The 13,041-nt window shown below is 43.8% G+C and overlaps 1 protein-coding gene across 2 annotated transcripts in view; it reads left to right on the top strand.

Moving 5' to 3' along the window:
* Nucleotides 1–13,041, top strand: part of ABCA1 (ATP binding cassette subfamily A member 1) — a 92,903-nt gene that overhangs the window by 45,766 nt on the left and 34,096 nt on the right. For both annotated transcript variants that reach the window (XM_083815977.1, XM_083815976.1), the window contains exons 7-8: nt 2,187–2,378; nt 9,022–9,108. In XM_083815977.1, the coding sequence (XP_083672103.1) occupies nt 2,187–2,378; nt 9,022–9,108 (279 nt within the window). The remainder of the gene's footprint in view (nt 1–2,186; nt 2,379–9,021; nt 9,109–13,041) is intronic.

Raw genomic sequence — 13,041 nt, 5'->3', positions numbered from 1 at the left:
GCAGGGTCATGTATCCAGTGCACCACGTACGGTACAGATGCATAAAAATGGCCAAAGCCTTGTCCAGGTGTGGACGTTGCTTCCTGGGGCAGAGAAGCTCGACCTCATGTTTCTCTGACAGTAGTAGGCATGCTGAGGGGGTTGTGGGGTTTGGAAGGAACCCAGACCACCAGTGGGCAGGCAGCTGTGTGAGCACATGCTGGATCATGGCTTGGATGGCAGGAGTAGGGCCATATCCGTGCGAAAACGGCTGAGGTCCTGGTCTGGGCTGCAGCATGACCCATTCAATGGCAGTGAGGAGTAAATAACAGTGGCCAGGGTGTATGCTGCCTGGCACAAATCTCCCTGTTTCATACAACAGGGACAGTCCCAGGAGAGGACAGTGTGACCCGTGAACCTAAAACAGTCACCTGTGACTGCTTTCTTGGAAATGAGCTTGGCATTTTGGGAGTCTTAGGGAGCTAACCTGCCATTTATTTGCTTATTGAAGACACCGTGGCTTCAGGTGGCTCAAAACTGTTGAAGAGAATTGGCTAGGTGTGACTGGGTGTTCAGGTTGGAGGGGTAGGTAGGGTAGGGCCTTTGTGTGAGGGTCATGTGCCTTGGATGGGCTGTGTTTGATAGGAGCATCTTTTTTCCAAAGGAGCTTGAAATCTGAGTAAAATAGATTGTCAGGCACTAGAGATTTGTTCATCCTTATTTTTTAAGTGAGCACTGAGAGACACTGGTTTTCTGTATATCCACCCAGGGAAACTATTTTTGACTGAGCCCACGACTCCTGAGTGTTATTCCAGTGTCACAAGAATATCCCTTTTACAGCATGGCTATGATGTGGTAGTAATGCTGCTGGCAAAAAAAAATCTTTCTCAAAAGTCTTGACTTCTTGATGCAGGAGCTATTCTGTGTATTCAGCCGAGTGTGCACCATAGAAACATCCTATTTTTGGCATATGGATGCAGACTAAAGTTAAAGGTTTGCATAAGTGTTGCATTATAAATCACTTCCCTCTCATATCATTTCCATCTGCTTGTTTTCTGAACATAGTGCGCTTTTTTCCCCCTGGATTGTTGATGCCCTTTTGGTTTTGAAAGACAAGGATATTCTCAGGCTTACCAGCATTATGCAGAAACTGTTAACTCTTCTGGGATGTAGATCAATCCTCTATTTTTTGCTGGAAGTTGGGCAATGCATATTGGGTATTACAAAAGAACAGAAAGCATGAACTGTAAAGCTCTTGTTCACTGTGTGTTCACAATAAAATTGTTCACTCTCTCTAGCCCCAAGGCAAACAAAAAAATCCTTTCCAAAAGGATTCCAAATTTTCCTTGTGTTTTTCACTTTCATGAAGTGTGTACCTGTTTGCTGTGCACCTGTTTCTTGTTGAACAAACTTAGATGCTTTATTGACTTCATTAAAGAAATAAACTTGCCTACCAGGGCTGAAAGGTGTTCGTGATCAATCAGAGCAATTTTACGCATTTCCTTCACAAACAAAGTGATTGTTTGTGGATGAGTAAACCTCATCCACAAGCAAACCATCACCTTAAGTAAAAATATGCGTGTAAAAGAAGACTCAAGGATCTTATCTCTTGTTTGTTGCAGTAAGTAAAATTATTCTTTATTTCACTGGTACATTATCTGCCCCCGAAACATTGCAAAATGTTTATCTTGGCTGCTGGTAAAGAGATGCATCAAGAGCTACAGGAGAAGGTGATCCTGATCCAGAACCATACAGAGAACGTAGCTGGCAGATATAACTAAGGAGTTTGGGACATAGTTCTTTTGCCCTTCACATATATTTGCCAGACTTGTGTCTGGTCACAAGCCTTGTTTTGTCTCTATGGCACAGTTCCCAGAAGACTGAATATTGGGCAATGTGTGTACCCTTGGTTGGAGAAAATGGCTGCTATGGAGGACAAGATTACCGAAGCTCTGAGCACGTGTGCAGGGAAGTGGAGAGAGACCCGTGTCCCCCAGAACTTTCCCCCCACGTACTCTGCAGGGAAACATGTTTTTCTTGGAATTCAGAGTTGCGTATGGGTTGTGACCATGCAACTTGTAAAGAAAAATGCCCTCTTCCCTCTATCTGGAAATGTTGTGAATGGTTAGTTCTGTCTAGGTGATAACCAGTTTTGTTCTATGACTCTTAAACGTAAGGAGATTTATATGCTTTTCTCACTTTTCTAGGTCATAGTGTCTGGTTACCGAATGCGGCTGCGAGATCTCTGCAATAGCTCAATGCTGTCTGAATTTCTTACAATCCAAAATCAGTCAGTGGCCATGGACTCTGAGGCCTTCATTTGCGCCTTACCAAAGGAAAAACTCCTTGCAGCCGAACAAGCCTTCCGTGCTAACCTGAATCCTTTGAAGCCTCTTCAGGTGAGTCTAATGGTTGCAGCTGTGAGAAGCTATCATTGACATTGTGATGTTTTCAAGGGGTTTCAATCTGGAAATTCATCTCTGTATTTCTAGAGTGAATTTTTTATTGTTATTAAGAAAGAAGATGGTCTTTATCATTGAAGCTTGAACAAAGTTGCTTCTTCCTGTCATTCCTACCCTTTCCATTGCAGTGTTGCTTGCATAGTGTAGATGTGTGTGGGCTGTGATTTAGTTTGTCAAGAGGAAAATATTTATGCTGTGTAGTAACAAACAGATGATGGGTTGTCCCTATGCTTTGGTCAGCTGTATCGCAGCTGAAATGAGCCCAGATGTTAGACTGGCCCATGCTGGGTGCTAAAACCGTCATCCTCTGCACTTAGCAAGGGGCTGTAGAGTGCGGAAGTTCCTAGCCAGTAGCAGGTTTAATTCATATGTAGAGGAGTCAACTGTTAAAGACCCTGTTTGAAAGGCTGACCAACTCAATAGATTTTGGAGCAAGTGCTCCAAAACTCATTGAACTTAAGGGAAATGTGTCAGTTAGGGGGTGATTGCAGTCTGGGGCAGACTTAGCTGTTTATTCTAAGAAACACCAGTGATGCTTTGTTGTTATATGCCCACAATATCTGGATAAAGAGCAAAAGTTTGAGGAAGTTAGTGCTGGAAATACCAGAGAGAAGGGACCACAGAACCCGCTCTGTTACCCAGTAAAACAAACACTCTCTTGTGTGCACTGGAAGAAATAAACACTTCAGCTGTGTGTGTTTCCAGATTTGATGAGCCTTTCAGGACAGAAAGTCATGTACCACTTGCTTGGCTTTGTCCCCAGTCAAAGAGGGTCATTAACAAGTACTGGAATCATGTTACTCTTCAGTGCAGTGCACAGTGGACAGTTCTCTCTGCAGATCATTTTCTGTTTTCCATGTGTCCTCCATCTGCATTTTTTCTTTCTTGCTGTAAGAGCAAGCTAATCATAAGCACTAAGAAATGAGGTAACAGTACTGAAATCATCCCCATAACAAAAATGAGCTATTTTGAAAATGAATGGCTATAAGCAATTTCTTTTGTGCAGTTAGATGTGTATGCATGCATTCACTTTATCTCATTCAGCGTCTCTAGTATTTTTGGACTGAGTAGGATGAAACTAACCAGCTAACACCACTTAGCATCGGCCTTCTGGGCCCTCTGGAGACTCCACGTTGTTTTTTCTTATGTTTGAAAGTCTCTGCAATTTAGCTGACAGAAGCAGATAGTATGCCTCTGTTGTTACATCTGTATTGTTTACTGGAGAAAGAAAGCAGTCATAAGCCACTCTGATAGTGCTACTTGGCAACAGCAAAGTAGATAGAGACATTAAGAGCAATTTTGGGTGACTTCTGAGAAGTTTGCTTATGATCCTGGCTTCAGAGAAGCCCGAGCCCTGAAGCCAGAAGTTCTAAATTGGCTATATGTTGTACACCACCCTGTAAAGGTCCATGGGTTTCTTCAGAAAAATGTTGCACGCTACCCACTAGTAAAAGCTGCTGTAATGCTTTGGTGAGTGAAATAAAACCAAGTTGCTTCAGTATGCCCAGGCAAAATGATTAAAATAACACCAGGATCATGACCAATACATTTGAAACTTAGTGGCTTTAAAGGCTAAAAAAAAAATGCCATGACCTGTAGTAACATCTTGGAACAAAGAGAGAACTTTCTGTTCTTAAACAAAGCAGGCTTTTGACAAGTAGCTTATCATTAAAGGCACTGGGGGTCAAATCTTGGACAAGCATGCTGAAGCTAGCGTGCACCCTATCCACTACAGAGCCTGCAAACCAATGCCAACAAGTTGACTGTCCCAGAGATTTATTTTTAATTTTTGGCTTAATCCCCTTGATGTCAGTAAGTAAAAGTAAGGGTCAAGTCAGATGCAGGTACAACAGAAATTTAGAGGCAGGTATTTGACTCACATGATGAGACCTAAGCTCTGCTGGTTTTTGGGGAGGCAGAGAAAAAACATCTTAATATAATTAGGTAGATATAACTGGAATGAAAAGGACTTGGAACAATGTGCAAGAACTGTGTAAGTTCAACACTAAAGTCTTGAACAGCAAAATGGAAGTTTTTGCCATTCAAGTGGCTGTAATTTCTGGTGTGCTGCATATGGAAGATTCCGGCCAACATCCACCTGCTTGCTCTTGCCCTTGTACATCCCTGTTTGTTGTTCCCTCTGCAAGACCATAAGCAAATTGTGTTAGGGAATTGATCTGGATTAGAATGGACTAATGTAATTGTATGGTTACACAAACATTTGTGCAGAAGGATGGAGGGGGGTTGTTACAAGACTGGGAACCGAGTGGTCAGGGTGTATGGGGAGGGGGCTTGAGACCCCTGTGTCAACACCTGCTTCTATCGGCTTAAAGTGTTTTGTGCCTTTGCAGCCTGAGGGAAACAATAAGTGTTTCAGGTAACTCACAACAAAACAGTAGTTTTTTGTGAATTATGAAGAGAGCAGAGTTCTAAAAAGGAAATTAAAACAGGTGCACAGTGAAATTTGTGAGCTCTGAATGTCACAGCACTGTAAAGGAAGTTTGAAAAAGAAGGCAAAAACTCAGTACTTGTCTTTGCATATCCGCTCATCTGTTCTATCCCAAACAGACACTGGATGTTGCACAAAGTGGATTAGTACAGTTAAGATAAAGGATTTCCAATTAAAATTTTACATACGCCTTTCTAGCTCTGCCACTGATCCTTTGTGTGACTTTCATTTACCCTGCTCCTGTAGGGTGAGAAAACAGAGCCAAGATGGTAGAGGCATGGTGGGGAAGTTCAGGTAGGCCTCCTTGTTCCCTCCTTCATAAGAACCTATTTGGGGGGGCGCTGTTTAGATGGAAACGCAGAAGAAAATCTGGGAGCGATCACAGGGTGCCATGGCAGAGGATCAGCTTTCCTTCTTGAAGGGAGTATTCACTCCCCTAGAAGCACCAAATGTCTATAAAAGTCAGATTCTTTTTTCTAGGTCCCACATCTCAATCTTCATCCATTCCCTGAAGCCTTTTTGGCCAGCAATAAGAACAATGGGCTGTAGTACATTTTGTTCAAGCCAGTTGCAGGCACAGCTTGTCTTCAGTGGAAGGTTTGCCTTCTACTGGGTGTATTCAGTGAAACTAAAGAGAGGCAGGAGAAGCTGGTTGGAGAAAAATAGAGAAACAGAACCTCTAATTCCATGCAGACAAGTTTTCATTTCAGCTTTCTCTCTGTGCTAGGTCAGGAGTTGTCCCTTGGAAGAACTGTACAGGCTGGGGAAGGTTATCAAGAGCAATGGCATTAAGTCAGAGATGTCCCAACAGACTGGTGTTGATCGGTAGGGACTGTCTTATAGCATAAAATTACATGTCTGTGCAACAACTTTTACCTCTGCAAATCTCCCCAGTTTTGAAAACAACTTGGGGGAGACTGTTCAGTGACAGAGACGATTCAAATTGGCCTTGTGGGATTTCATCTCTGCAGTGCTGCTTAAGAAGGGCTTTGCCACATTCACTTCCAGTGGTGTGGGTCTATAATAAGCCATAAATATGTTGTGGCTTCTGTACTGTAGTAGTGCTTGAAGGAGTGTGGGTGAGCACATGAAAATCCAATTGTTCTTTTCCCTTCATAATGCAGCTGGTATTTTGTCATATGGTTAGCATGAACTAAGCATTGAATGTTGAATGCATTCCAGTTGAAAAAAATGGCTTTAGAAAAGGTCTCTTAATGTAAATACATGCTGCAACTAAACTTGTGGCTTTCCTTGCTCTTTTGAGTGTTTTCGGTCAAGCACAATGATATCGTGATTTCAAACAGCTGTACTTTGGGACTTCCACTCCCAGGAAACAAAAGCAGAAACACAAAGCATGTGATTTTTCTGCAAAGTTCAGTGCTCAGTTTCCACTAAGATCCATGTAAAATTGTAATAACTGTTTCAAAGCAAACATGGCAGAGTGGTCTGTTAAGCAGAAGCAATTAGCTGTTACGTTGCAGCAAGTGACAATTTTGTTATGACCTCCCAGCACTTCAAATACAGATGTGTTCTCATGTATGTTAAAGAGTTTTCCATCCCTTCTAGCAGGAGCTGACAGGTGGGTTTATTTAAGGCTTGTCTTGACTGGGCAGTCAACTCTAGTTAGCTCAAGTATTTCTCTATTTTGTGTCCTGTAAGCGCGCACGTGCAAGCACACAGCGTGTGCTTAGTGCAGTGTGTAACTGCAGAATATTAGGACATTTACATGCCCTAAATGCCCAAGACTAGATGAAGGCATAACTTACCAGCCACGAGCACAGTAATTGTACAGGGCAGCTCTGTTCAAAACCTGCTAGAACTTTCTCTTTCCACCATGTGCCAGGAAAAGACAGGTGATGTCTTCCAGTATTTCACCAGCAAATGAGCCATTATCCCCACTTGGTTCTAGTGCAGACACCTGCAAAATACACTGTCACAGTGGGACCAATCCTACTTGAGAAGTGCTGAATATAGAGGACACTTCTGAATGTAAAGAGCTGCACAGAGACACTGCAAAAAGTTCTTTTCCAGGGAAACCGAAGACATTTCAGGGTCAGATTTGAAAACTTGAATCTCATAAGGCTTACATACTTGTTCAGACCAAAGTCCTATTCAGCTCAGCGTCCCTTGAGTGCTACTCCAGCAGCACTACTTCTTCAGCTAAGCCTGGAATCTTGGTAGTTTTTTTTCTTTCATGACTTCTTAGCCTTTTTCAAGCCCATGTTAACTTTTACCTTCAGCATTGCATAGTATGTACAAAATTTCTCCATTTTGACTGGGTTGTATGTGGAATAGCTCCTTTGGTTTGTATTAAACCAGTCTTTACAATGGAAGCTCTCTGTTCTTCTATGATGAGGTGCAGTGAACAATCATCGCCTATTCATGTTTTCTATCCCACTATTAATTCCACAGTCCCCTGTCATATCCTCTGCTTGTCAGTAAGATTTCTGTTGAAGAACTGCGGTCTGTTGTTCTTCCTTCAGAAGCCATTTGTATCTTAAAATCATACTTGTGGCCTTCTTCTGTACTTGCGTTCTTTCGTAGATGGAGGATCCAAAATTGCACATAGTACTTGAGAAACAAGAACGCACCATGGATGTGTACTGATGTTGACCTGTCTTATCATTGTAATTCTGTGATCTCTTCTCTGTGTGGTGTTAGGTAGTTCAGAACCATCCAGGGGTATCTTAAGGTAGAACTGTCTTCTCCCTGTGTACTTTACTTTGCAGCACTGAATTTCATCTGGCGCTTTATAACAGTGTGTCAGCATGAGGTCTTTCACTAATCCTTTGCAATTGGCTTTCAACTTTCACTATTCTGAACCAATTAGTATCATCAGAAAACTCTTCCTCATTCACCCTGTCCCTGAATCACTTCTGAATACACCGAACAACGCAAATCTGCGTAGAGCTTGATGAGGTATAATCGAGCTGACCGGGCTTGTCTTACAGTATGCACGAATCTAAGACTTTCTACTTCATCTCCTTGCTGAAGTGGTAGTGCAGCTATGTAGCTTTGATATTTGCTAACTGTATTCCTTTAAAATGGCTTGAAGGTCTTAGCCTGTGGGGAGTTTTAATTGCTTTTCTTCTAGCTCTGATGTGATTTGGTTTATCTGAACCTTAAGGTCAGTGTTCAGTAGAAATTCATAGACGCCAGAAAGCCTCCATGAATTTACAGCTGGCTTTGGAGCAGGCATGAACTGAGCACTCAGCAAAGTTAGCTAGGTGTAAATATCCCAGCAGCAGATCAGTGGAACGGTGCCCAGTTACACCAGCTGACACCGACGAACTCTTACTAGCCTTCAGCAAGTCAGCTAGAGCATGTGAAAGACTCCAGACTTTGCTTCCAGCAATTGCCTTGGGAAAGATGTAAAAATGAAAGGCTTCAGCCCAAAAGATTTGTACTAAAATCGAGGGTCTTGACTGTTCCTCTTTGTGTCACAATGCTGTAACATGTAGCTATGAATGTGAAATCTTAGGAAATGATTTTAATCCTCATTCCTCTGAAAGAAGGATTGTGTCCAAAGCATTAGGCTAAAGAGTCTTGATGCTTCTCTTGCAAGAAATGTTTCCCATGCAAGGTAGCGCTTTAACTATCCAGAAATAAAACAGAAGAAACAAAAGAAAAATCCAGGCCCCCCACCAGTTACACGGAGGGCAACTATAAACAAGGAGTTGTCTTCAGTGGGACTCCCAGGTCAAGCAATTGCTAGAGCAAATGGGATTTCCAGAAAGAAGCTGTGCCTTCCGCTTCTAGAAACCTGTAACTATTTATCTTGTGGTGCTGTTGCTTTATGGAACCTGGTTCTTTTAATATGCACCATTGGTTTAGTCTGAAAATGTAAAGGTCTGATGGGAGGACTCAGGTGATGAAGATCACCTGAAGGTGAGATGTACTGTGCAGCAGGATTTCTGAGCTGGAAGCTGTGGAGTCTCCATTGCATTATGGGGTGCTGAAGCCTGGGGTAGCTTGAGCTCAAGGTTGCACAGAGAGCCTATCTTCCCCATCAATCACTTCGCCTTGTAAACAGTCCTATCTACCCTTCTTTACAAGGATGTCTAAAATGGTTTAATTTCCACATTGGTTGGTGCCTGGTAGTGACTCCCTGTTTCTTTTTATCTCTTGCAGAGACACATTTCTTTTAATTCTTCCTTGCGGGATCTGTCAGAAACTGTGGAGGCTTTGAAAGAGAGCCTGGGAAAGCTCGTTAAAGAGGTAAGTATGTCCTTTGTGTCAGAAGAATACGTTGGTGTGGTGGTGGCTGCCCGAGCCTGTGGTCGAGTACAAGGAGCACAAGTTTCCTTGGTGCAACTCAAAGTCAAACCCCTTGCTGTTTTTGAAATTTCTCCACCATCCTACCACCGTCATCCCTATGTCGACAGGCAGCACCTGCAATGCAGCCCCTTGGTGCACAAAACTTCAGATCATGGACACCATAGGAGTTCTTTAGGCATGTGGCTAAAGATTGGGTACCTCTGGGAGGTGCAAGAGTTAAATCTTCTGTGGGGTTTACTTTCTCAGCAGTGGCACAGTAGTTACCTTTGCAATATATCTGCTGACTAGCAGCAGCTCGCAAACTGCCTGTGGAGGTTTGCCTCCTTTTTAGCTTTTTCAATCAGTTGCCAGCCGTGCCAGGTGTGTTTCTGTGTTGTAGGTACTGGCCCTTATGTTTGTTGAGGGCATGGCATGTGGAAGAGGTGTGTGTTACAACTGAGGAACTATAGGGTACTGTTTGCTCTTCGTGTTTGGATAAACAGCTTTTTGGGGCAGCTATTGTTTTCTGACCTTTGTGGGGCACCCAATGCAGTGGCATCACAGTGGCAGCTGAGAAAGGCTCTGGCAAAACGTGGTGATTTGCAGAGGCAAAGTGACATTGTAGAGACCGTGAGCATTTGTTTTTGCAGGTGAGACAGTGGATTAAGAAAAAAGCCTTGCATGCCTAGCATGAGTCAGAAACCCAAACCCCATTTATTTTATTTTATTTTCTTAATTTTTGGAGCCAGAAACATCTTAGCCGCTTTCTGCCCGGCTCCGACTTTGAAGTGCTGCTACCAGGCAAAAACTCTCTCCCTCTAGCAGAAATCACAACCATCTAAACTAAACAATACCTCCTCCTCCTCCCCTCCTCGAGCCTTCCGTCCGTCCATCCGTCCATCCGTGCAGCCAGCAAGGAGGCAGCCGCAGAGCAGAGCGGTGAACGGCAGTAACCCCGGGGAGCGCGCGGAGGAGCGGGTCACTCGGGGTTAGCAGCGTGCGCTCCCCTCCCACCGAGCCCGGGGCGGCCACCCCGCCGGGAGCCAGCGCCGTGCCAGCCAGCAGCCCCTGGCACGCGTCCCTCGCGGAGCCCCAGAACCTGCCGCTGGCTCCCTTTTACAGGGAAATTAAGATGATTCCCGGATCAGCTGCAGTTAAGACGGTGGCAGAGCTCTCGCTGCTAGCAGGGAGGCTGCCCTTAAGAGTTTGGTTACAGCTGTTTCCCGTTACGTCACTTAAGCTTGCCTTTTTTTTTTCTTTTTTTTTTCTTCTTTTTTCTTTTTTTTTTCTTCTTTTTTTTTTCCTTCTTTTTTGTCTGGGATAAAAATAATTGAAACCATGTGACGTTCAGTTTGCTGATGTGGCTGAAAATGTCCCAGGGTAGCGTGCCTTTTGCTTGGCAGCTGTTTTGGGTAGGACTACCTTTTATGCTGCCTTATTACTGTGCAAACAAAGGCAGCATTCTCCTTTGCGTACAGCGTGAGCTGCTCCAGATGGCTTGACCGAAAGTTACTTCTTATTGTCTGGCAGGCTGATTTCTGTGTGAAAAGGAGGGACTTGTTCCCTTGTTTCACAGGGCAGCAGCTTGAGGGGGTGGAGAGAGCTATTGTTTGTGCCACGTCTAGAAGCCTTTCTAGCAAGGAATTTTAATTAGAGAATAGTCTGAACAAAATATTTGTCTCTTAGTGTGGGGATTGATTGGGTCTCTGTCCCTGTGCTCTTTAAATCAACCCAGGAGGGCAGATTAAACTCTGAGAGTGAGGGCAACTATTAAGAAAGACGGAGCTGGGTCTGATGTCTGGGAGAAGTAGTTCAGTAACACTTCAGACATGTGAGATATTTGCTTCCAGTGGCGTGAACAGAGCAGCTCTGCACATCTATTGTAAAACTGCTGGTGCCAAAGATGAAACAAAGCTGCTTGCTTAAACTTGGTGTTTAAAATAACAAGTAAAAATACTTTTGTTAATGCAATCCCTCTGCAAGTTAGTTTGTGGCAATTAGCTACCCTTTCTGTTTCTGTACCTTTGCTTATCCTAAGGAGCTGATGGTACGTTAGCTAAAGCAGTTGACATTTACCAAAGAAAATTCAACAGTCTTACCTAAAGTACCAAAACCTCCCAAAGGCATCCCTTTGAATTGGAGACTCACACTGTCACGCCTGAAGTGCAGCCTTGGCCTTTTGGGTTAGGAGACATCAAATCCAAAATCCACATGAGTATATTTAATCAACTACAGTTGTTGTCTTACATTCTTTTTTTCATTCACGTCCTACGATGTTAGCGTCCAGTCAGTCACCCTGAATCTGTGGAGCCTGATTGATTGGCACCAGGGTGCAGACAAAGGCACCAGTGAGTAGTGAGGAAATGAAAGTACTCTTGAAGCAAGTCTGGATACAAGTACCGAATCCCCAGGTTTTAGCTGTTCTCACAGCTGTCTTCCATCATATCAATGTGTCATGTGTTTTCAGGCAGCTAAAAATAGAGGCTCCTTGTGTATGTGACACAAAATAGCTCTTGTTTAGCATCAAGATTTTTTTTGTCCAGATGTTGGCACTTCTAGAGCATGCACAGAACTACAAATGAACACAAAGGGCCAGGTTTACCTACAGTGTAGGGCCAGAGACCCTGGGTGTGCCTGCCTTGGTTGAATTGGCATTGAGTTTTTATGGGACACCATTGCTTTCTGGGGTTGTTGTTGGCTGTCTTTGCCAACTGTCCTAGACTTTGAGTACCTGCCATTTTATTTAAACAAAGGTGACAGAACTAAGACACAGCAGAACTGGCAGCAAGGCTTCGACTGACTCTGAAAACAGAGTAATTGGGGCCACCTAATGTTATTTCTGAGATGCATCTGATGAGCAATTACAAATAGGTGTCTCAGCAGCTCTGCTTGCCCTTATTAGTGCATGTCGCTATTCTGGGCAGCAGAGCAAGAGCATCACAGTTCATGTCACCTGATATTCAGTAGCAGACAAGAAATCAGATCAAATGCTAGAAAAGATTTAGAAAAGGATGTGGGACCAACTGTGGAAGATGTTAGCATGACACTATGTAAATCTGTGGTTTGCCCTCCTGTTTGATAGGGAGTACAGATCTAGGCACTTTGTCTCCAAAAAGCAGTAGCAGAACTGGAAAAAGTTCAGGGAAGGGCAGCGGGGACATTTAGAAGTGGAGTGACTTTCGCATAAGGAACAAGAGAGCAGTCTGGGACCTGTCAGCCTGGTAAGGAGATGAGCTGGGGATATGACAGAGGTCTGTTGAATGGCCTAGAGAAAAAGAGATAGGGACTGAATGTTCACTGTGCAAAAAGTGTGGCACCAAGTGAAGCTAACAGTAGCCAAGTTTAGGAGAGGGAGAGGAGGTTCTTTCCAGTGATATGTTGTATCCTAAATATTTGCAGATGTTCAAATACCATGGAAGACATTCATTGTGAGTTAGCAAATAGACAGAAGTTCCCTGAGCTGAAAATAATTGGAATCTGGAAGGTTACTTGGGGGAAGTCTGTTCTTGGCCTTGCTTTTTTGTTTCCTAACATCCACTTACTTTCACCATCACAGAGGTTACTGAGCTAAACAGGCTTTTAGTGTGTACGGACACACCTCTGTTTTCTCGCGTCTCCAGCCAGAGAGCCTGAGAGTAGTGGTCCAGTGTAGCACGAAAGCAGTGCTCATGGATGTGCATCGTTTTTCTCCTTGTGGTGAGCCTGGCCATGTCTCTGAGTGTGGAGACGTTGATGCAGTGTCTTAGGCTGAGCACCTGCTGCTTTTGTTCGTGACAGATCCTGCAGGTAGCTGCCACAACAAGTGAATGTGTCTTGCTGCACAGAACCTCCCCTCCAGCTGTGAGCATTGCATCTCTGTGCCTGGTGTCAAGCAAGCAGGGAAGGAGAAGGCTT

The sequence above is a fragment of the Anser anser genome (genome assembly GCF_964211835.1).
Source record: "Anser anser genome assembly, chromosome: Z".
Lineage (NCBI taxonomy): Eukaryota > Metazoa > Chordata > Aves > Anseriformes > Anatidae > Anser > Anser anser.
Note: the sequence above shows the minus strand (reverse complement) of the source record. Positions and strands in the feature narration are given on the sequence as shown.